Source organism: Topomyia yanbarensis, chromosome 3, assembly GCF_030247195.1.
Source record: "Topomyia yanbarensis strain Yona2022 chromosome 3, ASM3024719v1, whole genome shotgun sequence".
Taxonomy (NCBI): Eukaryota; Metazoa; Arthropoda; class Insecta; order Diptera; family Culicidae; genus Topomyia; species Topomyia yanbarensis.
This window is the reverse complement of record NC_080672.1, coordinates 210,635,084-210,660,442: the sequence shown is the minus strand read 5'-3', so window position 1 is coordinate 210,660,442 and position 25,359 is coordinate 210,635,084. Positions and strand designations below refer to the sequence as shown.

The 25,359-nt window shown below is 36.1% G+C and overlaps 1 protein-coding gene across 5 annotated transcripts in view; it reads left to right on the top strand.

Moving 5' to 3' along the window:
• The window catches only part of LOC131690670 (protein vav), a 1,592,017-nt gene that overhangs the window by 303,952 nt on the left and 1,262,706 nt on the right, over positions 1 to 25,359 (top strand). Inside the window, exons 2-3 of one of the 5 annotated variants that reach the window (XM_058976599.1) lie at positions 10,107 to 10,187; positions 13,902 to 14,088. The exons of 3 other annotated variants lie outside the window; for them this stretch is intronic. In XM_058976599.1, the coding sequence (XP_058832582.1) occupies positions 14,024 to 14,088 (65 nt within the window). In that variant the 5' untranslated portion in view covers positions 10,107 to 10,187; positions 13,902 to 14,023. The remainder of the gene's footprint in view (positions 1 to 10,106; positions 10,188 to 13,901; positions 14,089 to 25,359) is intronic. One more of the 5 variants, XM_058976598.1, reaches the window with a different exon arrangement.

Sequence of the window (25,359 nt, the reverse complement as noted above, 5' to 3'; positions counted from 1 at the left end):
ATCAAGATGCTTTTAAGGGGGTCAGAAATATTTAAAGTTGTAAGAATCCGGTCCACAATGTCAGAGAAATTTATTAAGCCAGCGCTGTTTTCTTTCTCTGGCTGAGATATGGGAACACTTGGGTTTTTTGATGTTCCTGGAAGTGCTGGGAGAGCTCAGGTTACTCAGGAAGTCCTTTTCTGAGCTCAGGTTACTGAGATCGGGAGCGAATTGCTTCGGTTTTGTACCAGTACTTCCTTGAGTAGTTATTTTAGGGGGGCCATGAAGAGACACCTTCTGGCCTTTATGACGAAGCTTGGGAGAAGAAATGTTCCTCCTTTTTCTATTGCTTCTAGGCACAGCAGAAGATGTTCCCTCCTGGGGTTCATCACAGTCGCCTTCGTCAGTAGACAAGTTGGTAAAGATGTTCGTAGAGACAGGTGGCGTAGCTATCTTAAGCATTTCTGCAAAAGATCGCTTAGAGCGTCCCTGATGGGAACGCTTAAGATTCTCCTCGCGCTGTTTGTGCGCGGGACATGAAGGGAGATCATGCGGGTTTCCCCCACAGTAGAGACACTTTTCGACATCTCTACCACAGGAATCATCCGCATGATTCCCACCGCATTTCCCACAACGGGATTTATTGCTACAATGGGAGGCTGTGTGTCCCAATTGTTTGCAATTAGTACAGTTCATGACCCGCGGCACAAAGAGGCGAACAGGTAGACGAACCTTGTCAAAGAGGAGGTAATTGGGTAGGGCAGAGCCGGCTAAGGTCACCCGATAAGAGTCTGAGTTGACGTATGTTTTCTTCCCGTTAGCTGCAACTGATGCTGAATGCAAACGTTTGAATTCCAGTATCTTCACTGGCTTAAGCATGGGGTCTTTGAAACAGCCAGTCCCATATTTTAGCAGGTCCTCGCAATTCAGACTCGAATCGGAAACGACCCCACTGACTTCAACCGTGCTAGCTGGAATATACACCCTGCACTCCTTCGTAAAGGGCTCATTGCCAGCAATATCGTTTGCCTGAGTTGAACTGTTAACAACCACCCGAAGCTTATCCGGGCGAATTTTCGATATTTCTGTCACGGCCGAATACCGATCTGTCAGAACTCGAGAAATCTGCAACAGATTCAAACACTTGTTTTCTTTGGTCCGAAAGAAGATCACAAATGGCCCGGTGGCCGAGCTCGGATATACCTTGAGCCGGGGAGTCGATTTTGTTTCCACGTCCATCTCACTTTGAGATGAGCCGCCGTCAGGGGAAGTCATTTTTGCACGGGCCTAATGCCTAGTGCACGTTATTAAGACAACCAAGAAGGGGAAACGTAAACTAATACTTAGCTTGTGTAGGTAACGTTATCCAGACGGCTTACTAGAAGAACACTGCTTCACTTGTCACTGACCGGCTAACGGTACTTAGAAACAGAAACACAAAAGAAGGGAAAAAATACTGAAACCTGAACTAGGCGTAGAGTGTGCGAATAACCTTGAATGCGGATTAACACTATTTGTCGCTATAGAGTGTACGGACCGATGACAAAAGACTTCTATCTCGACTGAGTACTCGATAACGAATGTGCTTCGGATCCTTGGCCTTGGGTATGCGGCCAGGCCGCATCACACTAATTCCACTGTGTAACCTCACTTGTTGAAGAACTATTATTGTTAAGACTGTTATTAAGCACAACTTATTTTTTTCAGTTTGTTTAACTGTGGTTGTAAATTTCACATTTCCGCTCTCGGATTCGGTTTATCTAGATTGAAATACGTTCTTTTGGTAAACAACCTCAATAAAATTGGACCTCTCTCACTAAAGTCTCTAAGCTAGACAATTACCGAACAAACCTAGCACTTTCTACGCAATATTACTCATCGGACAAAAAGGATTAAAACGAGAAATTTTCACAATACATAGTGCTGCATTTCCAGCGAGGATTAATGGAGCGAATAAGGAATTTCTTGGCACAGCGAGCAGCGAAAAAAGTGCTTGCTTACATACTAAGTACCGCGGTGTAACGGTCCACCCTCCGGGTACAAGATCACAATTCCTCAATATGAATATTTGAGAGCAAAGCAAATGACAAACGAATGCAATAATCAGTGAATACAATTTAGTTTACAGCACTCTGTGAACTAGCAAGTAGTTACCGACTGCTTTTTTCAACACGCAATCTACAATGAAGTTTCTTCGCTGAATCAACATCTGAAAAATCTTGGCTCTACTAGCTACTCTACTATCAATATAATAATTCGCTCACCTTTGGAAGAAACAAGTATTTTCATGCAGTAGAATTTGACGATTACATCAATATCCGCTTCTACCAAGTTGTCAAGTAATCTATGCTCGGAATCACTACTTTTCACAACAGAAATTTTTCTCATTGAAAACACTTGATTGCGGAGAGCTGTATGGGCCGTACACAAATGACGTAGCTTTTTTCAGCGATTTTTGATACCTCCCTCCCCTTTCGAAGCATTTGGTCACAAAATTCTAACCTCCCCTTCGTAAATAACGTAGCATTTACCCACCCCTTCCCCCTCGTCCCACGCAAAGCGGCCGTGGGATGAAAAAAATTACATATGTTTTGGATTATTTTAAATAATGTCCTTTCAAAATATTTGACGACTTTTATCAATATTTTCATTATAACGCCAAATGGCGTGCAAAATAAGCTCATTTCACGACAAATATAGTGTTGATAGTTTTGTTTTGAATTTTATATGTCAAGGGTAGCATGAAGAGAAGTTTTCTCAGTTCACAATTCTGCAGCTGTCAATGATTCTAAGAAGCATACGTTCATCTAAATTACTAAATTTTGTTTGGTTGAATCCGAAATGAAAATTCAATTCAGTTTCCAAACTAAGTCTACTATTTAGCAGCATTAGCTAACTAATGAAGCAAGTTAAATCCGCATACAAAATCTTTTTTTTATTTTGGCGAACTTGTAATTCCGCGAATTGTAAAATTTACCTCATGAAAAACCGTCTCAAAAGTAACTTGTTTGAATTTAAATTTATTTCTCTTGGGAATGGAGGATCATTAAATTGTTTTCTCTAAACAATGGGTTTTAAACGTAATGCTACGTCGCACAACTTCTAACTCTACCCTCCCCCTCGTTACACTTCGTCACAAATTTGGTATACCCTCCCTACTCCCCAAAATTCTACGTCATTTATGCATGGCCCCTAAATCACTTGCACTAGCACTACAATCCCACCACCACCCCCTGAGAACAGTAGGCAATGCTACTGAAATTCACTACTGTCCACCTCTAGTAGAATACCGTACATTCCGATTTTCTTATAAGGTCATTTCGCCCACGATCAAACCGAGCCGTTAAAAATAAATATTAACAACACAAGTAAAAAAACAACCTGAAAAATATCCCAAAAAATCGCGAAACCGGGTGTCAGCCGTCGTCTAAAAAATACAAGTCTCAAAAGCGGGCTATTACGATGTTTGCCCGCCGTTGACTAGCCATGGCGGACGAAATCAAAATTTCATTGGTCATCATGCACGAGCAGAATGTAGGTAGTTTCTGCCTCCAAAATCTGTAGCTGTTTAATAAATATTACAGTAAGAATTTGGATTTTGGATTTGATTTCTTTTGGAAATGTTCACTATAAACGATGTGCTCGGATATTTCATGAACGATACAAACAGTTCTCCAAATGGAAATCATTATAATTTGCTTCATAGTATCTACTATATATTTCTCGAAAAATTAGTAGGGGAGTCCGATGTGGATTGAAACAATTTTTTGTTTTTGTTAGATAAATCGAAAAAAATGTCATTTTTTAAATTATTTTTAAATTTCTTACTTCTGTTTATGCTTTATCAAATTACATTAGAATAACTGGTACAAATCCGTAACAAAGCATCAATATATTGATTTTTGTAACAGTGTTCTCTTTGTTTCAACTCTCCTCATACCGAGGTAAGTTGAAACAGCAATGAATGTGAGTTGAAACAAGTAACCAATTATTTTAAATATTATCAAAACGTTTTCTAAAGCATCAAATGTTACAATTGTGTCATTTATATTTGTTCACACAGAGATAATTCCTTAAAATGACATGCATTCTTATTGTTATTCGGTATTGCGGTACCAGAATGGGTCGGTATTCCCGGAATTTTCGGTATCGGTATTATCGGTACCACAACCCTACTTGCGTCCCTATAATTGAACAAGTGATCCTAAATTCATAAATCTGTTAAAGCATAGCTTTCTATTTTTTCTATCAAATAGGGGATGAAAGCTTTCGTTTATATTGATAATATCACCCATAATTTCTTTCATAGATTTTCAACACAACTTTCTCTCGTGTATACGGCTTTTAGTACATCGACCCTACGTAATACTTTTCTTCCAAAATTGGCATTTAATATAATTCCAATGAACTCGCATTAGGGCATCTTTCACTTATTAATAAATGCAAGTTATAAAATCTAAACAAAAGTTCGAACAGTTATAATCAGCGATCGGTTTTTGAATAATGATGCATTTCAAATTTTAAAGTTCATTGGTTGCAACATATATCTTCGAAGATCCAAAGTATCAATTGACGTTCATTTAGTTGTTAATGGGAGTTAAAATGGAAAGTATATTAAATCTTGCATACTTATTAAAATGGTCCTTTGTTCAAATAAGAATCTCTCCATCAATAATTCTCCAATGCTATCAATAATTCTCGAATGCACCGGAAGACTCGACTAGCATACTATGCTAGTTAAGTAGCAAAGATAAATTCGACCGAGTTATTGGTGGAAGGGAAAGTAAGCAAAGAGAGGCTCTCATGCACATAGAACCTTTCCAATAAGTTTCCTAGATATTCTTTAGTGCAGAATTTTGTGCCTCCTCTCATTTTTGAATACAGCTCTCAGTATATCATTGAATCTGAATGGATTGCTGTTGGCTCTCGCTACGAAGTCTGTTTCTCCAAGGATCAAAAACCATTCATAATTTTTTTTTTGTTTCGATTATAGAGGTTTTAACCTTAAGGTCATTCGCCTCTTCGGGTTAGAAAAATCTCTTATGAAAAATTTCTAACCCTATGTGCGAAGGTCGGGACTCGAACCCAGGTGCGCTGCGTACAAGGCAATCGATTTACCAACTACGCTACGCCCACCCCCATAAAAAATTTCTGAAAATGAAGTGATAAGTAAATGTAGAATAGATCGAGATATGAAAATTTACCATAAATCCATTTTTTTATCGCTAGCGCGTAATTCCTGTTTTGGGACAAGAGGCGGTGCTTCGTTTTCTTGTTTCTTTGTTCTGCCTGGGTTTCTTGACGGTAGCCCACTAACACTCAAATGCCTTAGATTTTCCGGGTAGAGAGCTTCTAGTAAAAGCCTAGCGAATGTGATATCCTTTTGCAACGCTGTTTGGTGCATTTCCATCACTTTGTCCCCAGCTGGGTATTTACGAAAAGTTTTGAAAGCTACTGCATTCTGGAGAGAAGATGAACGACGCTGATCTTGCAGCGCCATGTTCCGCTGTAGTAAATTACGGTTTTCTTCTCTCAGTATTTTTTATTTTTTCCTTTCTCCTATAGAAAGGTTATGCAATCACTCTGAACATCGTCAACTTAATCCCGGCCCAGAGGGCCGTCTGTCATATACCATTCGACTCAGTTCGTCAAATTCAGCAAATGTCTGTGCGTGTGTGCGTATGTGTGTTTGTATGTATATGATCAAAAATAAGCACATCGGTTACTCAGGAATGGCTGAAGTGATTTTTTCAAACTTAGTCTCAAATGAAAGCTACAACGTTCCCATAGGCTGCTATTGAATTTCAATTAATTCCGGTTCCGGAGTTACGGGTTGAGGAGTGCGGACACACAGAAAATTCACATTTTTGCCTTTCTCCTATAGAAAGGTTATGCAATCACTCTGAACATCGTCAACTTAATCCCGGGGGAATACGGTGAGGGGTACCCTCTCTCCCCCACATCACACACCATCTTTTCCTAAATCGCCCTTCCCTCATCATGAATCCCTACCCGAATAAAATTTTCTAGTTCCTCCAAAATAAATTTTCCTAGTGGGTCTGAAAAACCAAAATTTTGAGTTAAGAAACTAATTTAAAATTTCTTAACAAGTTGGAAAATTTTGGTGGGGTCAAAACTCCCGATCCTCCTCCTGGATCCGCTGCTGATTTGAAGTGTTTCAGCGTAGACACATAGCAACTCAAGTTCGAAGCTGTCGATTCATTGTACGTATGTGTAAATCGCACTGAATATGTAATAGACATTTCCACCATTATAATAAACATACCCAGCCATGGAATCGTAGTTTGGATAAATGAGAAAGGCACAATTGCACCACAAAGTGGATTAAAACGGATTTTTCTTCAGTTTTGCTATTATACAGTTTTTTTTTTCATTTTCGATCATTTCTTTTTCCTTGGCGATCTACAAAATATAAATTAGTGATATGATCACTAATCAAATCCTTTTGTTGAGAACACATGATTTGGCATAGTTTTCGTATATCAGAACAGTGTGTTTCATATGCTTCCATTTGGCATATGGGTCCTTTCACATAGTATCAAATACGCACATTTGCCAATGGCATATAATTTATTTACAGAGTTTAAAATTGTAAATTGTTTCGTTAATTCGATAACTTTTCAATTTCCAATGATTGTGAACCATCGTGATCCAGTACACTGGTTGTCATTTCGAGAGGAAACATTCGTTTTACGAGTTTAAACTAGAAAGTATACATCACTACCACGGTGCTAATCAACCGAAACCCGCACATAAAGCGGGCCCTACACGAGCAGAAAAATTAACATTAAATCATTATTGATCAATATACTGAAAGTGTAAAGGCGTCTTGAAAACATTCAACCTGTTGAACACAAATAGAATTGAAGCAGTCTTGTCAATATATACGTATATATTAGTGTGACAATATTCTCGTGTGGTGTCCGCCTAATAAAAAAAAATCTCATTTCAACAAAAAAAAAATCATTACAAGCGATGATGATAATAAACTTTTACCACCAAATCCACATAATATACAAACATGTTGTCACTTACCGTTATTATTACGTTACGGAACAAATCAAAACACATTTGATGATAAAACCCACCGCTGATTTGTCAAACAATCAACTTGTGAAATGCCTACTACTTAGAACATTCCGCGAAGTTAACTTTGTAAGTAAACATCTTTTAAAGAAAACTTACGTGAGCACTAAGATTTCTACTGCCTCGATTATGAATAGATCGCTAAATTAACAATGTTAAGAAAAAAAATAGATTTATGATGTGTTTAGCTAAATCTGACGTATTGAAACCAGGGACGCCAGGTAATATTTTATGAAATCAATGCGCAGCCTATGTAAAAATCTGTGTTAAGGAAAACGTACAAGTTTGTCCCCCAAACAAGAAGTGGCGACCTTTTTTTGGTTCTTGTACGAGACAAAAATTGAGAAATCGGTGCTAGTCTGTGCATTATAACAGAAAACACTGGAAATCTGTGCAGCATATTGAAAATCTGTGAAACACAGATTAATCTGCACACCTGGCATCCATGATTGAAACAGTACTGACAATTCTGTTGTCCAGCATGACCTTGCATTGAGCGAACTCTTCATGAGCACAATAATCAATGTATTATATTGGTACTTTCAACGCTTAGACTAATCCATAGACTTTCCTACGGCTCATGCCATGTTTAAAATCAAAAGCTCGAGCAGATGATTGTACATATCACTAATACACATAAGGAATGTTCAATAGTGTATGTGATTTTTCCGTTTGTTACATCACCGATAGCAGAAGTGGAAGGTGATGACGTCACACTGTGTTGTGATTAATTTTTCGCCTACTGATTGTTAACTATTGGAAGAAACAAGTGTGCTTAAAAGACAATTAGCAAAATGCCGTCGTGTTCGGTACAATCGTATACAATATGCCCGTACGCGATCAGGAAAAAAGGATTATAAATAGGACTTTATGCAGCACCACATGAGGAAACGCGCCGGAAGAAAAGGTTTCAGTTATGTGACACCCGAAACCCTCCGGTACATACCATGTGTGTTCGCAGAATTTCAAATCAGCTGACCTTGAATTTAGGTATCAGTCTGTGATACCTAAATTCAAGGATATCCGTACGAGAACATGGATGGATTTCTTCTGAGTTACGTGCATGGGCAACCGACCCAGCTCACCAAATAGTTACACGATGCACGTTATCTAAATTACTACATTTGTATAAGTTAACAACATATCCCAAAAACTGAGAGTTTTTCTGATAAAATATTAAATAGAAAAAGATACAATTCAATCGATTCAGGAACATGACGTTCAACCAAAATGTTGTAGTTTTGGAAGATGAGCATGCCAAATTCTCACATGAAGGCGGTAACTATTGTACACAAGAATATTGTAAGCATTTGAGATATCATGACTCTGCTATTTTCATTGAACATTTTTATGTCATCGTGAAAATTCTTGTTAACGAACAAAGTAAAATATGCATAATTGGCAAAGAACTTAATACAGAATGCGTAACTAAAAATGTATTCAAATTTTCTGCCACTGTGAAACAGGTTTGCGCGAGGTTAAAAATCCTAAAAAATGTTTACTAGTTACAATTAAAGATGCTAATGTCACATCGTTTTACATTGAATTTCCAAAAACGCATTTGCATGCGGACTAGGTTTGCAGTATGTATATGTTTACTACGATAAACCAAGCTCATAACAAGTTTTTAATAAATTAGCAATTATTCGATAACAATATTTTAAGTAAACATGTCTGTTCGTTTCTGTGTGCTTAAATAAATGTGTTTTCTTGGCTATCTAGTATTACTTGTTTGGAAGAAATATATCATATTTACGCTTATACTTCCTCGCTGATCAACGTATAGTTTTCCATGTATAAAGAATTCTATAGATCATGATTAGAACAATAGTGAAGTATTATTTTCTCCACAAGCTGCGCAGTATAATTGTGATATACTTATTATATTTAGATATTTTTCTGTATAAATTTTATAAAAAACAAGACAACACTAAGAGTACAGAGGTGGGTTTAAAATAATATAGCCAATAGAATATTATGAGATGGTCACAACAAATACAAACCAAATTCTTATTCTACATCCTTAATGAGACCATGCTTTGGGTGATTTATGGTATAGCACATGTATGATTTTCTGAAGGGACCATATTATGGTGTATTCATGGTGCATCATGGGGTTCAATATTTTTTGTGGACCACACTATGGTCCTTTTATGGTCGTACATGGGGCCTTGGACCATGAACATTTGCTCGGGATGGCGGACGAAATCAAAATTTCATTGGCCATTATACACGAGCAGAATGTAGGTAGTTTCTGCCTCCAAAATCTGTAGCTCTTTAATAAATATTACAGTAAGAGTTTGGATTTTGGATTTAATTTCTTTTGGAAATGTTCACTATAAACGATGTGCTCGGATATTTCATGAACGATACAAACAGTTCTCCAAATGGAAATCATTATAATTTGCTTCATAGTATCTACTATATATTTCTCGAAAAAGTAGTAGGGAGTCCGATGAGGATTGAAACAATTTTTTGTTTTTGTTAGATAAATCGAAAAAAATGTCATTTTTTAATTATTTTTGAATTTCTTACTTCTGTTTATGCTTTATCAAATTACATTAGAATAACTGGTATACATCCGAAACAAAGCATCAATATATTGATTTTTGTAACAGTGTTCTCTTTGTTTCAACTCTCATCATAATGAGGTAAGTTGAAACAGCAATGAATGTGAGTTGAAACAAGTAACCAATTATTTTAAATATTATCAAAACGTTTTCTAAAGCATCAAATGTTACAATTGTGTCATTTATATTCGTTCACACTGAGATAATTCCTTAAAATGACATGCATTCTTATCATTATTTTTCACAGTGTATATCTATGTATAAACACTTCTTTTGAAAATTATTGTTTGATTTTGGTTACAAATGCTGGAATTTTTGCACTTATTCCAACAGTAACAACGGTAAGATACTTTACCTAACCACTAATTAACTATAACTGTAAAATCAAGAAACTTGATACCCATTTTTCATATATTTAATTATGTATTATTTTCCAACCACTTCCCCTAGAACATTCTACATTTATTAAAATGGTTGCTATGACCAGCGATACTATTTACGACTACAAGTGATACGAGTTTATGGAAACAGGTAATTTGGTATCCATATCGGTAGTATTTGGTTTATTTTGAATTATGTTCACTTCGCTCCAAGCTTCAGAAGCTGATAGGAATAAACAATTAGAACAAATGCATATTCCGTGGCTATAAATGACCTAGAACTAATGAACTGAGAATGTTGATCACTGTTGTCAATTCAGGAAAAAAGAATCTTAATTATTATTATTAGTTCAGGAACTTTTATGTGATTATAACATTGCCATAAGACTAGAAGTTCATCATCGAGGAGAGTTGAAACAAGGTGTTTCAATTCTCCTAGGTCGAGAAGTAAGGCTTGATCCACAATTTACAATTTATACATCGCAACGATAGGAAGAAACGCATACAATTCATAAATCTTAACTCTTAGACTATATAATAGTGATATTTTCATGATCGAACATCACTTAACAGTTATGTGTCCAAGAAAAAAAACACCTTTAACAGGCCAACGAGGGTACCCGGGTACCCACAAATTGAAATGCTCATAACTATGGCTTCCTTTAACCGATTTCGACACTTTTAGATGTTTTGGATTCAGGAACTCGTCTACTTTTTGATTCTGTACAATAGAACCGGAATAATGGATCTGGTTTTTGGTAATCTGGATTTTCCGGAGTAATGTTCCAGTACTAGGATGTGATTTGTAAATTTTAGTAATGCCCTAGCAATATGAGTATCAAAACACTTCAAATTGTCTCGGAAGTCTGTTTTTTATTGTTACGGAACCCTATGGCAATTTGAAAAATTGAATTGGAATGGAATGGCCACGCACGGCCCCACGGGAACCTGCTCCGGAATGTTCGTTCCGGGGCCAAATCACCAAATGGTTCCAAAACCACGAGATACGGCCTACTGATGCAATTCCAAGAATTTTGATACCCATATTGCTAGTATTCCATTGAAGTTCGCAAATAGTACCCAGCTCTGGAACCTGCTTCCGGAAACCCGGATTCGCGAGAACCGAACGAAGTAACCCGATTCATTGTTACCAAGTCCAAAAGTGGATGAGTTCCTGAATCCAAAACGGCCAAAAGTATCGAAATCGGTTGGATATTACCTTAGTTACGGGCATTTTAGTTTTGTGGGTACCCGGGTACCCACGTCGGCCTGTTACGTAATAAAAAAATTCAGGAGCCCCTCCTCACTCCCACCCTTTCTATATGAACAATATTATTAACCCAAAAGCTTGACTTAGTGAAGTTCACAAAATTTCAATTTCCAGCTATGGATAAAACATAGGAATTTAATTAATTGAAACTTAAAAAGGTACCCGGGTACCGCGTCGGACACACAACGGTTAATATCCAATTTATACCAATTTGAAAAAAAAAATAAAAACTTACTTTTGTTACTTTTTACATTTCTTATAAAAGAAATGTATAGAATTCGCTCAAACTTTCAAGATTTTTTCCGAGGCCCGGAGGGCCGAGTCTTATATACCAATCGACTCAGCTCGACGATTTGGGACAATGTCTGTGTGTGTGTGTCTGTGTGTGTATGTAACGGACAAATTCTCATTCGTGTTTCTCAGCAATGGCTGAACCGATCTTATCCAAACCAATTTTAAATGAAAGAACTAAAAAACAGTATGAACGCTATTAATTTGTTTTTGATTCTGATGTTTAGTTTCCAAGGTATGAATGTTTGAATGCGTAAAATTGGCGTTTTTTGCAGTTTTTTTTTAAATCATCGGCCGAAATTGACAATATAGATTAACAATTTGTATGTTTTTAGACAGCTTTAACAAATACCTTTCGAACAAGCTATAGATTGTTGAAATCGGACTATTATCAAAAGAGATATTTAACATTAAATGCGGTTGAAAGATTTTTATCATTTCCATTGCCAGAAATATGACCAAAAACATATAATCTATTATTAACGCCAAAAGTGCTTATTTTAGGTCAATAATATCTTCGGAGAATTTAATGGAGGTAATATGCCCTTTCTTTTGGTATTGTGCTTTTGCTGATTAATCCCCCTATGAGTGAGATATTTTCACAAATTTTCTTGGAAGTGATTATATCGATATGATGTCTTCAGCTAATTTGTAGCTCTTACTTTTGCGAATAACTTTACTAAAGATTTTAAACATCTATTTTGAATACTTTAAAAGTTATGGCTTGTTGTTTGTTGATTACTCTTTGTCGCCTATTTATTGTTCAATATAGTAATAATCCATTGAAATAAGCTAAACATTATTTCGATGAAACGAATTTTGTTGTTCATTTTACTATCTACAACCGCTAGAAATAATCACCGAACACTTCCAAGTTGTCTGGAAGGAACGTGATAACTTATCAATACAAAAATGTTCATTTGTGCGAACCTTCTGACTGCAATTTTTCTAACTTATGACCATCGAATCGATCTGAAAAATATCGGAAAATGAAAAGCGAAATAAATAACTCCAAGCAACGGCGTAGCCAAGAGATTGAGCTCGTTTTTATAGATATGTACTGTAAGAAGGGTCTTTATTTAATAGAAAGCGAAGTTAAAATTGATTTAATATCTGTGAAACATAGAACTGCTCACCAAAAAAATGCATAACTTTCAACATTTGCGAAAAATGTTTTTGCCTTTCTCATTCACTCTAAAATTCGTCAATCTAATCCCGACCCGGAGGGCCGAGTGTTATATGCCAATCGACTGAGTTCGTCGAGATCGGAAAATGTCTGTGTGTATGTATGTGTGTATGTGGAAAAATTGTGACCTCTGTTTCTCAGAGATGGCTGGACCGATTTGCACAAGTTAGTCTCAAAAGAAAGGTACAACCTTCCCATTGGCTGCTATTGAATTTTTTATTGATTGGACTTCCGGTTCCGGAGTTACGAGTTGAAGAGTGCAATCACACAGCAAATTCCCATATAAACTGAAATGAAAAATTTTCAAAATCAAATTTGTATTTTTGATGCCAAATGACTTTAAAATGCATGAAACATTGAGATGTTTGACAAAAATTGACTTCTTTGGACTTTGGTACATTTTTGCTTTTCTCATATAGAAAGGTTATGCAATCACTCCAAAAATCGTCAATCATACCGGCCCGGAGCGAGTATGCAGTGAGGGGTTGCTACTTTAAAATTAAAACTAGTTTAAAATTTCTTAACAAGTTGAAAATTTTTGGCAGGACCTGGACCTCCCGGATCTTTCTCCATGATCCGCCGCTGGCTTCAAGCGATGTTTCAGTATCACATAGTATCTCAAGATCGTGGCTGTCGATCCATTGTTTGTATGTGCAAATCGTACTGAACATGTAATATTCATTTCCTCCATTGTATTGAACATAACCAGCCATGGAATCGTAGTCTGGACAAATGAGAAAAGCACAATTGCACCTAGTGATTAAAACAGGTTTTTATTTTGGAAATGCGTCGAGTTGAGACGAAAACGTAATATGATTAATAACGAGGATAACACTTTCCGAATGTAGAGAGAAATTTATAAAAAATGACGATTTCCATTCGACTCTAGCAGGTTCTGATCGATTTTGATGAGTATTTGATTTTTGTTGTATGGCCAATTATATGTATAGGTCAAATGTTTAAAAACAGTAATTTAAGGTCAAGATAGCATCATTTTGAAACCGCCAATTTCGGAGGTTTAGTATCTTCGATGAGTTTTACAAACGTTAAACGCATCATTTGATAAAATAATTTTGACGGTATATCGCCCAAGAAGTATTTATGGTGAATTTTTTCAGGTTAATATTCATGACTACAATAAAGTCTCAACAAATTCGCTAAAGACACGAACTCTGTTACTATTTTCTGAAAAATTAATTCTGCATAATTTTAAAACTTCAACAATTACGGTTTCGGAATTATGCCGTTTGGACAGTATGATCGATTTTCACCAAACCGAATTTCTGGCTACGCCGCTGATTTCAAGTAAGTAAAAACAAAGTCGTTCTACACTCGTTCAAAAGAAACTTCTTCGAATGCTGAGTATCTATTATAACACATTGAAACCCCGATTTTATCAGCCAAATATGAACATATGTTTGATGGGCTCTAGCAGACGAACAAGACTGAGTTCGAGTAAATCCTTTCTTGAGCATATTTTCCTTATCATGAAGATATGCGAAATATGCGAAAATAAAAAGTTCATCATAATCAGAAATAGTTATCAGACTACATCAAGGGACGAGAAGAATATTTTAACAGTTTCAGTTTATTATAGAGAAAAAAAATGCCCGATTTAGTCAATGTCCCCATTTTGTCAGCCTAAAATACACCATGAGACTGATAAAAATGGGTCTTTATTGTATGTATTATTCGCTGTGTTTCACATTAAGGTGAAATTCAGGTCGAAAAAGCGCGCGCAAAAAATCAACCGAGTTGGGGTGACGAACCTCCGCACAAAGCGCAAAATGAAAAACCGACACATATATCCTACATGATCACTACACAAATTGTACGCAGTGGGTCTAGCGCTCGTTTTTGATGATCATAATGTAAAGCTATGTTTCTATTGATGATGGATTTTATTCTTTCTTTCATAAAAACGAAGGTTAGCAAATTAGTTAGCATAAGTAAACCAATATGATGGTATGATAAAGTCTTGCATCATATCAATTATTGCGACTGTACGTAATTATTAGCATGGCTATAAATAAATTTAAATCATTTTCTTTACTCTGTGGTGTAAACGGTAAGGCACCCTTCGTACCTGGGATAGGACGGATCATTAGTGTCAAGACTCCTAACGACTGTATTCGAAAACATGTAGTAGAATGATTAGTATTTTGGAAGAAACTATTGGTTTTTATGCTATCGCAAAAATATGCGCAAAAGAAATTTGAACTAAAACCACGACCAGAATGATCGGTGCAAAGTTGTCGGCAGCACAAATCCGGAGGTTGGTTGTGGCAGAAAATGTGATCAAGTTTTTTCGATAATGGTTAAAAAGGAACAGGACGATTTCTAATATCGTTCAAACTTATTGATTTGAAATGTATAAAAAAGGATGAATATTTTAGGTTATTTCATTCAGATAACAATTAAACTTTATGGACCTCTTGTTTCAAACCAAGACGATAAACTGATGCCGCTTTTGCTTGACCCTGAACCTGCGTCAAGTTGCAACCCCAATGGCTGTCATTTCGAACATTTTGACAGCAGCTGGAGTTAGAACCTGACTCAGTTTCGCTTCAAGTAAAAACGGAATAAATAACGCTGCAAAAACGTCTAAAGAGCTTTACACCTAATGTATTGCGTTTTTGGTGTACAACGAGACGCACTTCAAGTCAGACTAGCAGTAATACGAATAAGACGATGCTCCTTTTATTCCCGTAGCAAAACACATTCTCAAGAGGAAAATGTTGATAGTACCCTAATTCAAGCTATTTGTGCATGTGTTAAAATTAATTGGTACGAAATAAACGATGTTCATTTTGTGCCGAACAATGTAGTTCCCCAAAATATTTCGGAAGTATGCTTTATTTAAAAATGTTGAATCATTATTTTTTCCTAATCAGTTCGCTTATTTTATGGGCACAGATGCGTTAGCTTGACAGCGTCAATTTATTTTTTCACATTTTGAATATATTGCATAGCTTGCTATAACGTTTCGTTTGGATTGCTTTTATGGTTCCGGAAATATAAACTAAATTGTTCATACATGAAATTCCAATATCAGCCGCAATCTGAATTTTTTCCAAAGGGGAGAGCACATGAAATTTTAAAAACCGGACTCGTATTTTTGCTGTTAAATGTTTTTAAAAGTCATGATTTTATGTGATCTCGAAAAAACGTTGACCAAAATCTACGACTTTTTTACTGAACTTTGCAACTTTTTTACCTTTCCAATATGTAAAGGTTATGCAGTTGCTACAAAAACCATCCGAGTCGCATATACTTTTCGAATCGTAAAATGTCTGTGTGTATGCATTTGTGTATGTGCGGACATTTATATGGGTTTCATTATTTCCATTGGCTGTTATTGAATTTCAATTTGATCCTAACCTCCTTTCAAAGCGGTGAATCTAAGGATTGACTTTAATTATATTGATATTAGAAGCGCTTGTTATGTAAAAATGTCTGATGAATACGATGAAATTAGAATTTTCAAAATTAAAATATACGTATAGCGAGTAAAATAAACTATTAATTTTTAACAGGAAAAATAGCATAGCACTGCTGCTAAAAATAATATTTTTTCTCCATGAACGATTTCCTTCTAAAAGCATCTTACGGTTGTAGAGTAAATAGAACCGGAGATATACTCAAAAGAAAATCGAGTTTTAGCAATTGGTCAAAACGGGGGTAGCTCCCATGGACCGAGGACTGATTTAATTAACACAAAAATTTTGATTTCTATATATTGGCCCTAGATGAATAATTTCTCCAAAATTGGTTCAAATCTGTGAAGGTCGACTTCCAGTTTATTTGAATTCGATTTATCTTGAATTATGGTTACTTCGCTCCAAGCTTCAAAAGCTGATAGGAGTAAACATTTAGAACAAATGCATATTTCGTTGCTATAAATGACCTAGAACTAATAAACTGAGAATGTTGATCATTGTTGTCTGGAAAGAAGTAGTATGGGTCGATTGAAATTAAGTATAATTGAAAACACATGGAACGCGTTCTATACGGACTCCTTCAGCAATTTTACTTTCAATTGACTGATTATGTGTTCTAGACATGAGAAGCCAGTCGCCCGCAAAATATGACCATCGTCGATTCAAACGATATTTTGCAGTTGTTTTCGGTTTATGAATCTCCATGATTTTCCACATTTTCAATTGCAGCATTTTGATACAAGAGCAATTTTTCAATAGAGCGTAGACGTTTCTAAATGCATTAATTCAAAAAAAATTCGACTACTGTATTTTATAGAAATTACACTGAAAAAATGTTGTCAGTTTTCACTAAAACAAAAAATTATGTTAAAAATTTAAATTGCAAAAACTTCCCATTTTTTAATTTATTAAATATTTTGAACATATCGTTAAAAAATTTTTCTTACAATGACTTTATGCATGTTTTTTAATTTCAACTAATTGACATACAAAACTGTAATTTTTTACAGAATACAATTCAAAATATCATTTTAAATCAACCTGCAAAATTCCTTCACAATGCGATAGTTGTCGAGATATTTGGAATTTTGCTCTAACAAAAACAATTAATTCGTGTATTTATGCCTTTTTTAAAGTTATTATATGTCAATAAGCTAATATTTATCGTTTTAAATTTTCAATAAAGTTTTCAATAAAAAAAAGTTTTCCTTACAACGTTTGATATATTTTTATCATTCATACTATTTGCAGTCAAAAATACAATTTTCTTTCTGAATTTGATTATATACGTCATTTTAAATTAAAATGTTAATAACAAACATTTTTTAAAAATTGTTTTAACAACACAATTGTTTTATTTAATTTCGACCTTTTCATAAGTTATTCGTGCTTCTACATCTACAACAATAGGTTTTAAAAAAGATGCATCATATTTTCTGTAAATTTCCCATTGACGGCAAGGTGATATAGTAAACCATTTGAAAGTTATTCGAAAACAATCAATATATTTTTCAACCATAAACTATATAGTTGAATAATATTTTGGTTGTTTTCCTATAACTTGCAAATGGTTTACAAAATCGTTGTGATGTCAAAGAGAAAGTTACAGGAAATGTTTTAGGCCTTTTGAAAAACCAATTGTTGTTGATATGAAAACTTATGAAATGGTCGTAATAAAATAAATTAATTGTTTTGTTTAAACAAATTTAAAATATTTCGAGAATTATTTCATTTCAGAAAAATTTTGTTACGGGCATTTTAATTTAAAATGGCGTTTAAAATTATATTCAAAAAGAAAATTGTATTTTTAACTGCAAATAGTATCAATTATAAAAATATGTCGAAAGTTGTTGTTATGGAAACATTTTTATTGAAAGCTTCTCCATGAATACACAAATAACATTGTTTACGCTTTTAAAGCGATAAAAATTAGATTATTGACTTTTTATGATGGGGTAACACGAATAATTAAAAAAAACTGTTTCAATCCTCCTAGTGGTGCGATTGATCCTATCTCATTTATCCAAACTTTGATTCATTAGCTGGTTTTGTTCAATAAAATTGTGGAAATGTGTATTACATTCTTATTATACTTAGCAGGTATTCCATGACTACCACGAAAGTAGACGCTGACTCACATGAAACAAAAAAGTATAATATTTAATTAGCTTAATCAGCATGAGTTCAATGTTATCTTCGTGTGATTATATTTTGATATGTTGATGGAATATGTTTGGAGTGAAGGGGGTAGGGGGTTAGTAGAGTGGGAGTGGAGAATGCGCCAGATATCCTTTATCTTATTTCAGTATATAGGGTGGATGAAGGAAATGCGGGCGTGAGGGTGGTCTAAGGGGAGGGGAGTGATGAAGGAGGGAGGTGTAAGGGCAAGGCGGGTGGGTGGGGGTGGTGCGACGACGCCATACTCAACTGCATATTTTGCCTTCTATTTGAGACTTGGTATGAGAAAATCGATTCAGTCATCAACGAAGAACCGATGTGACTTCAATTATGCAATATGCCCGGAGCCCAGGCCTTCCGGAATCGTCGACAGTGGACAATATATTCCAAGAATTTTTGATTGGCAGTCAGTAATCTAGACGTGCGAATGGAAGTAATTTGGTGACCATTTCAATAGCTTGTAGCCTCTGAGGTATTACGATTGTACCGATTTATGTGGGAAATTCCAGTGTAACCTTATTAACCAACCTGTAATTCTTGAACCACCGTATGCTGTCAAATGTATTACTATATCTTTCATTTGAAAATAAATTTGCAAAAATTGGTAGAAAATTTGCTGGGAAATAGGTGTGATATTAGCTTAGGAACTTGGCGGGTTCCGCCGGAGGTCAATGTGGTCAAGGCTGCTTTGATTGATCATTAGTGATCCAGACCCGCAAGCCACTTTAATATGTTTTACATAATGGTTGTACCAGTTTATATGGGCATTTGCTGTGTGACCGCACTCTTCAAGCCGTAACTCCGAAACCGGAAGTTGGACCAACTCAAAATTCAATAGCAACTTATGGGAGTGTTATACCTTTCAGATGAAACTAAGTTTGTGAAAATCGGTTCAGCCATCTCTGAGAAAATTGTGTGAATTTAAATGACACACACATATATATGCACACAGACGTTTTCCGATCTCGACGAACTGAATCGAATGGTATTCGTGATGCTCGAGCAAAACTTTGATCCTCTTGCTTTAAGACCATTTTTATAACTGAAGAGCAAACGTTAAAATCGAATAGGGGCAAAATTCTGCACACTCCTATGGACCATCCATAAATGACGTAGTATTATATGGGGGAGGGGGGAGTTTTGTATTTTGTGATGATGTGTGACGACAGGGGGGGGGGGGGTAGGGGGTCATGTCATGCTACGTAGTTTTTTTAAAGGGGAATGGGTTGACCTGATGTCACGACAACCTTACCCGTTTCATTTAACTTCCATCGCTTTTTATTTTTCTTAATTTTTTTTTATATTTTTTACGAGGAAAGGTACCGTCAAGCTACGTAATTACCAGGAGGTATTTAGAGTTTTGTGACGAAATGCTACGATGTGGAAGGGGGGATTTATTTTCATTTATGGATGACAAAATAAGAGGTACGCAGGCTTTTTAAATACATGTTTTAATGAAATGCATCACGTTTAAGTGGACCAAATTTTGATCATAACACGTAATTTGCTATTTCATGTAACTGTTTCAAACACTTTGTAATCCGATTCATCACTTCAAACGTTTTGTTACTCTAATTAGCGCTTTCCCCGAACCCGAAGAACTACTCAGCCATAGGCAAGTTATTTCTGAATAGCACTTTGAGAATCAGCGAAAACATAACCACCACATTTGTATATATAAGTGCCAACAGAACAATTCTTAAAATAACTCATTCAAAAGAATGATAACAATTCAAATATTTAGGTGCGTGTGTTTTGTTTAAATTCTCATTATTTTTGTAATCATAACAAGCATTTAATTGAATAAAATCTAAACGAAACGTTTGTTAGAAGTTTGGTTGAGAAAATTGAATTTTTAGTCAAGTAATTTTCTGGACTTTGGTACTTTCTGGAAATTAGTTATTTGGATTAGTTAGATGATATGATATGCTCTAACCACTGAAGTGGAGCTAAATTGTAAGCATTATTATTAGTGTTGTCTCTCAAGTAACATTTATAGTTTTATAGCTCGCTACAAGTGCAATCTCTGTTTTATCAGTGGCTATAAAACTACCATAAAGCCTAAATTGTGACTAGGGCTGTCCATCGGAACAGAAATATGTCGAGGTTGCTCCGCTGTTGCAAGTTACCCCGTTTGACGGTAATGCTAATTAGGCTAATTATGATATTTTTGTTTCAAATGTTTCAGCGTCGACATTTAGTTTATCCAGTTCGTGGCTGGCGAGCCATTGTACATAGGTGCAAGGTGTACTAAGAATGTTATAGACATTTTCACAATTTTATTGAAAATATTAGCCATGGAATAATTGTTTGGTGAAATGAGAAAGGCACAGGTTTAATATGAAATAGATCGATCTGGCAAAATTGATTTTATTTTAATGTACTTAGAACAATTGAGTACTAGAATGATTGTAATATTTTTGCCTTTCTCATACAGTAAGTTTAAGCAATCGCTCCAAGCACTGACGTTTTAAGCCGGAGGGCCTAGTCCCATACATCATTCAACTCAGTTCGACGAGATCGGAAAATGTCCGTATGTGTATGTATGTGTGCATGAGACAAATAATGTCACCTTTGATGCTCAGAGATGGCTGGAGCTATTTACACAAATGAAGGGTACAACCATCCCATCGGCTGTACTGAATAGGCCTTGCGGTCCCTGGGTTACGGGTTGAAGAGAGCGGTCACATAGCATATTCCCATATAAAAGGGTCCACCATGATGTCCAGAGGATGCAATGCACATTAAAATATGGGCAGCATTACTTGGCTCTGCGGGCCTAGATCACTAATGACCAATCGAAGTAGCTTTGATCACAATGGCCACCTATGATGTTTCTTGATCAGTGCTGCGAAATTTCAAAAACAGTTATTCTAAGCTATAATTCGCAACATTTTTTATTGTTCAATATTCCAACGTGTTAAAATGGATGAAACTTTTTGTACATTGATAAAACACTGCAACAAAACAATTTTAGCAGTTTTAAAAGTTTTCAGAATCTTTTATTCTAGTTCCTACGAATTTTGCTTACTCGAATTTTACAGTACATTGAAATACTTTGTATAATACTAATTAACATCTATTTAACAATTAGTATCTTTCCAGAATTAGTTTAAACAAACATTTGGATGAAAAGCATTGACATGAATAACTTAATGTGGGTGAACATGCAGGTTATCAAAGTCACGAACACGAAAATGGAATTCAACTTGAAATCATTTTTGAAAAAATAGCTGTAAACGAAAATTTTTAGGTGAAACCATCCAATCTTGTTCTCCATACATCAGTACATGGTTTAAAAATATTAAACTCGAAAAAAATGCGTTGCGTCTAAAAATATGTAATGATTACTTCGAAAAGTGATCAATGTCACCCCGGTTTACGGTACCTATTTCTGCTTGTATTTAAACCAACATTTGGATTCACCGCCTCCCTCATTCATTAACTTTCCATCTGATTAAAATATCATGCAAAATCGAATACTTGAATACAGAGGAAATATAAATTCCACAAACCAAAGCATTTATTTGTTATTATGTGGACAGTTTGAAGGCAAAAGCAGGCATCTTCTACATCTCCGAGTTTGCTTTTGAAACCGGACACATCAGAACCTGAATGCGCTGTGTCGGGAGAACGAATGACGAAAGAAACGAACCAAACATTTGATTCATCGCGGCGGGCATGAATTGAATTTAGTTTCTCTTTTAAGTTCACGAAGGGATGTTAATTTTTTTAAACTCTGTTCTTAGTTCCCCCGGGGAACTTGCTTGCTTCCAAGTTAATGTCACACCTATTGACCGCATTTATAAACTTTTTATAAACTTCGATTTGCAGGTCTACCCACTGATGGCCAATCAAAGATTCTTTGAAGTTATTGTCCACTATCGACAATTCCGAAAGTCCCGGGTATCGGGCGTATTCCAAAACTGAACTCACACCAGATATTCGGCGATGGCAGAATCGATTTTCACAAACCAAGCATCAAATAGAAGGTATAAAATGTGGTTGGTTGCACCCCAGGTCAGCTCTTCATCTCCATCTCAAAGTCTCGTTGGCCATATTGACCATTATAAAAGGTCCCGGAAGAAATTGCCATTTCTCAAAATTACCAAACCCATGTCAGTTTCTCGGAGATGGCTGGGCCGATTTTCACAAAATTAGTCTCAAATGAAAGCGCGCGTGTCGTATACAAATCGACTCAGTTCGTCGAGATCGGACGTTTTCTTTCAATCACGAGAAATAGTTTCGTCTTCAACGACAAATTTAGTGCAACGCACACACAAAAAGTGATGAAATTTACACGACATGTAAACCGCTTTGGTTGTAAACAAAAATATTGCAACAATTATTTATTTATTTTTTTTTTCGAGCCATATCCTACTGGAACTGTAAAGCTTGGTTCTCGGAAGGGCTCCCCGTCAGAATCACACACTATAATTGCGGAAGAGACAGGTAATGGCGCCCACTAAAACACTGCTTTAGGCTATTGGTAGTGGGCCGTGAAAGTGAATATTCATTGTACGGTTCAGGTGTGTAAGGGCGAAGGAAATTCGCGGTCGCGTGCTTCATCGCGAAGGACTCAAGCATTTGTACGTTAACGTGTTCGATCGCTTGTGCGTTTGTATGTCGCGTGTGCTAACGTGTATATAATTACGCGTGTATAAATTCTATATTAAAACCGCCTTTCGCATATTCGCGTGTGTTCTAGAATGATCGCGCGTGGAACGTGAATCTGATACTTAATTTTTCGTGTGCGGTTCAGATTCTAGAAGAAAGTGGGTTCTTCCATATCGCTAGAGTTCCCAGTCATGTCGCCATGGAACGTGTTGTCTAGTGGACATGAGTTTTATTTTTTGATTGGTATGGACCTAAGTTGCCAGAAAGATTTCCGTACGTGATTCATGATCGCGAGCGTTTGCGGTTTCGCGGGACCGTGTTTAGTACTAAAACGTTTACATTATTACCGGAATGTTTTCAAGTTTGCGCGATCGCGGGCGTAGGTTTGCGTAGATGATCACGAAGGACTTAAGGTTTGGTATGTTGAGGTGTTTGTCGCGTGTGCTCACGTGTATGTGACTTCGCGTGTATAAATTCGATTTTGAAACCCTGTTGCCATTCACATATTCGCGTGTGTTCTCGGATGGCCACGCGGACCGTCATTCTGATATTTAGTTTTCGGTGTACAGATCACATTCTGACAGGAAATGAGTTACCCCATATCACTAGAGTTCTCGGTCATGTCGCCACGGAACATGTTCCTGGTCATGTCGCCATAAGACGTGTTGTCTAATAGGTATGAGCGTATTTTCTTAATTGGTCCAGCTGAAGGTAGGGACCTAGTTTTTTGGATCGAGGATAGACTTGCGGACGTGAACGATTCGTGATCGCCTGCGCGAGGGAATTTTTGTAGGTTCCCGCTTGAGACCGCGTTTGAGAATGTATGAGTGTTAAGACTTTCACTACCGAGGTGTAATCATGTTTGCGAAATCGCGGGCGTAGGTGTGCGTGGATGTTCGCGAAAAGCTCAAGCGTTTGTATGTTAACTTGTTTTTCGCGTGTGGTAGTGTGTATGTGAGTTCGCGTATATACAGTCGATTCTGTGATCGTGGTACCATTCACATATTTGCATGTGGTTCTGAGCGGTCGCGCGAGTCGTGAATCTGATACTAAATTTCAGTGTGCGGTTCAGATGCTAGAAGTGAGTGAGTTCTCTCGTATCAATTGTATTTCCCGGTCATGTCGCCATGGAACGTGTTATCTGGTGGATATGAGCGTTATCTTTGACTGACTCAGCTGAAGGCGGGTGTAGAATGGCAGTAAAAGACTCGAAAAGAAGAGGTAAAAGGCAATAGATGAGAGATGTAATAGATTAGACAGGTACAAGATACAGCTGAAGTTATGAATCACATGACACATATACATTAGTACTTCAAACACTACTAATACTTGAATAGCCAACTACCACACATAGCACATCCTTTCTCAAATATCTATTTGTTATTGGTTTATTGTTGGTTGTGAGCTGATAATGAGAGGAAAAGTATAGAACAGAAAAAAGGTTCACATCAGCCCTCCCGGCCTCCTCGATATACAACTATCGAGGCGTATTGTAATCAACATTCTGAAGCGGGCTTCTTACAATAATTATGAGTAGTCATAATGATTGGTCGATTATTAACATGAGAATTAATTAACCTTTAGTAGTAGAACTTGATGCAAATAGAAATTAAAAAGAACGAAGGTCCTTATATTTAGATAACCATTGAATTTATTGTGGCTTGATAATGTTTACAATACTATCAATCCCAATAACCTGCGAGAGGGAGAGTCAAAATTAATGAGATTGACGGTGTAACAAATTATTATACTTTCAATATAACAAATTTTCGTTTAGGTTCAACCGTTAGTGTTGGTTAGTGCCTATAGTAATAATAGCAGTTTTCAAAGTACTAATATAGTTAGACTCATATATTTAACTAGGTTATGTGTTTAACTATGAAATTATAATGTTTTTTTTTTCTTTTTTTTTTGTAATAAAAATGTTGTATGATTCGGTGTTCGTAAATATTGCAAAAGCCATTTTAATAGAGAAAGTTATGCCATCAACTGAGATAATTTAATACGAAATTTTTGTATTCTTTTATCGTTAAAGGGACTTGCAAGGATTTAATTGCAAAATGTTTGAAATTTTCATTTTAAAAACGTTAATTCAAATTATCTTTTGTGTATGTTTTTTGTCTGTGTGTGTTTTAAAATTTTCTCAGAGGTAGGCTGAACCGATTTTCACAAACTTAGTTTAAATGAAAGGTATAACGCTCCCATAAGCTGATATTGAATTTTTAGTTGATCTGATTTCCGGTTCTGGAGTTCCCACATAAACTAGTACCACCATGATGTCCAAATTCCTACATAAACTGGTACCACCTGGTACTGTCCCAATGATGTAAAACGTATTAAA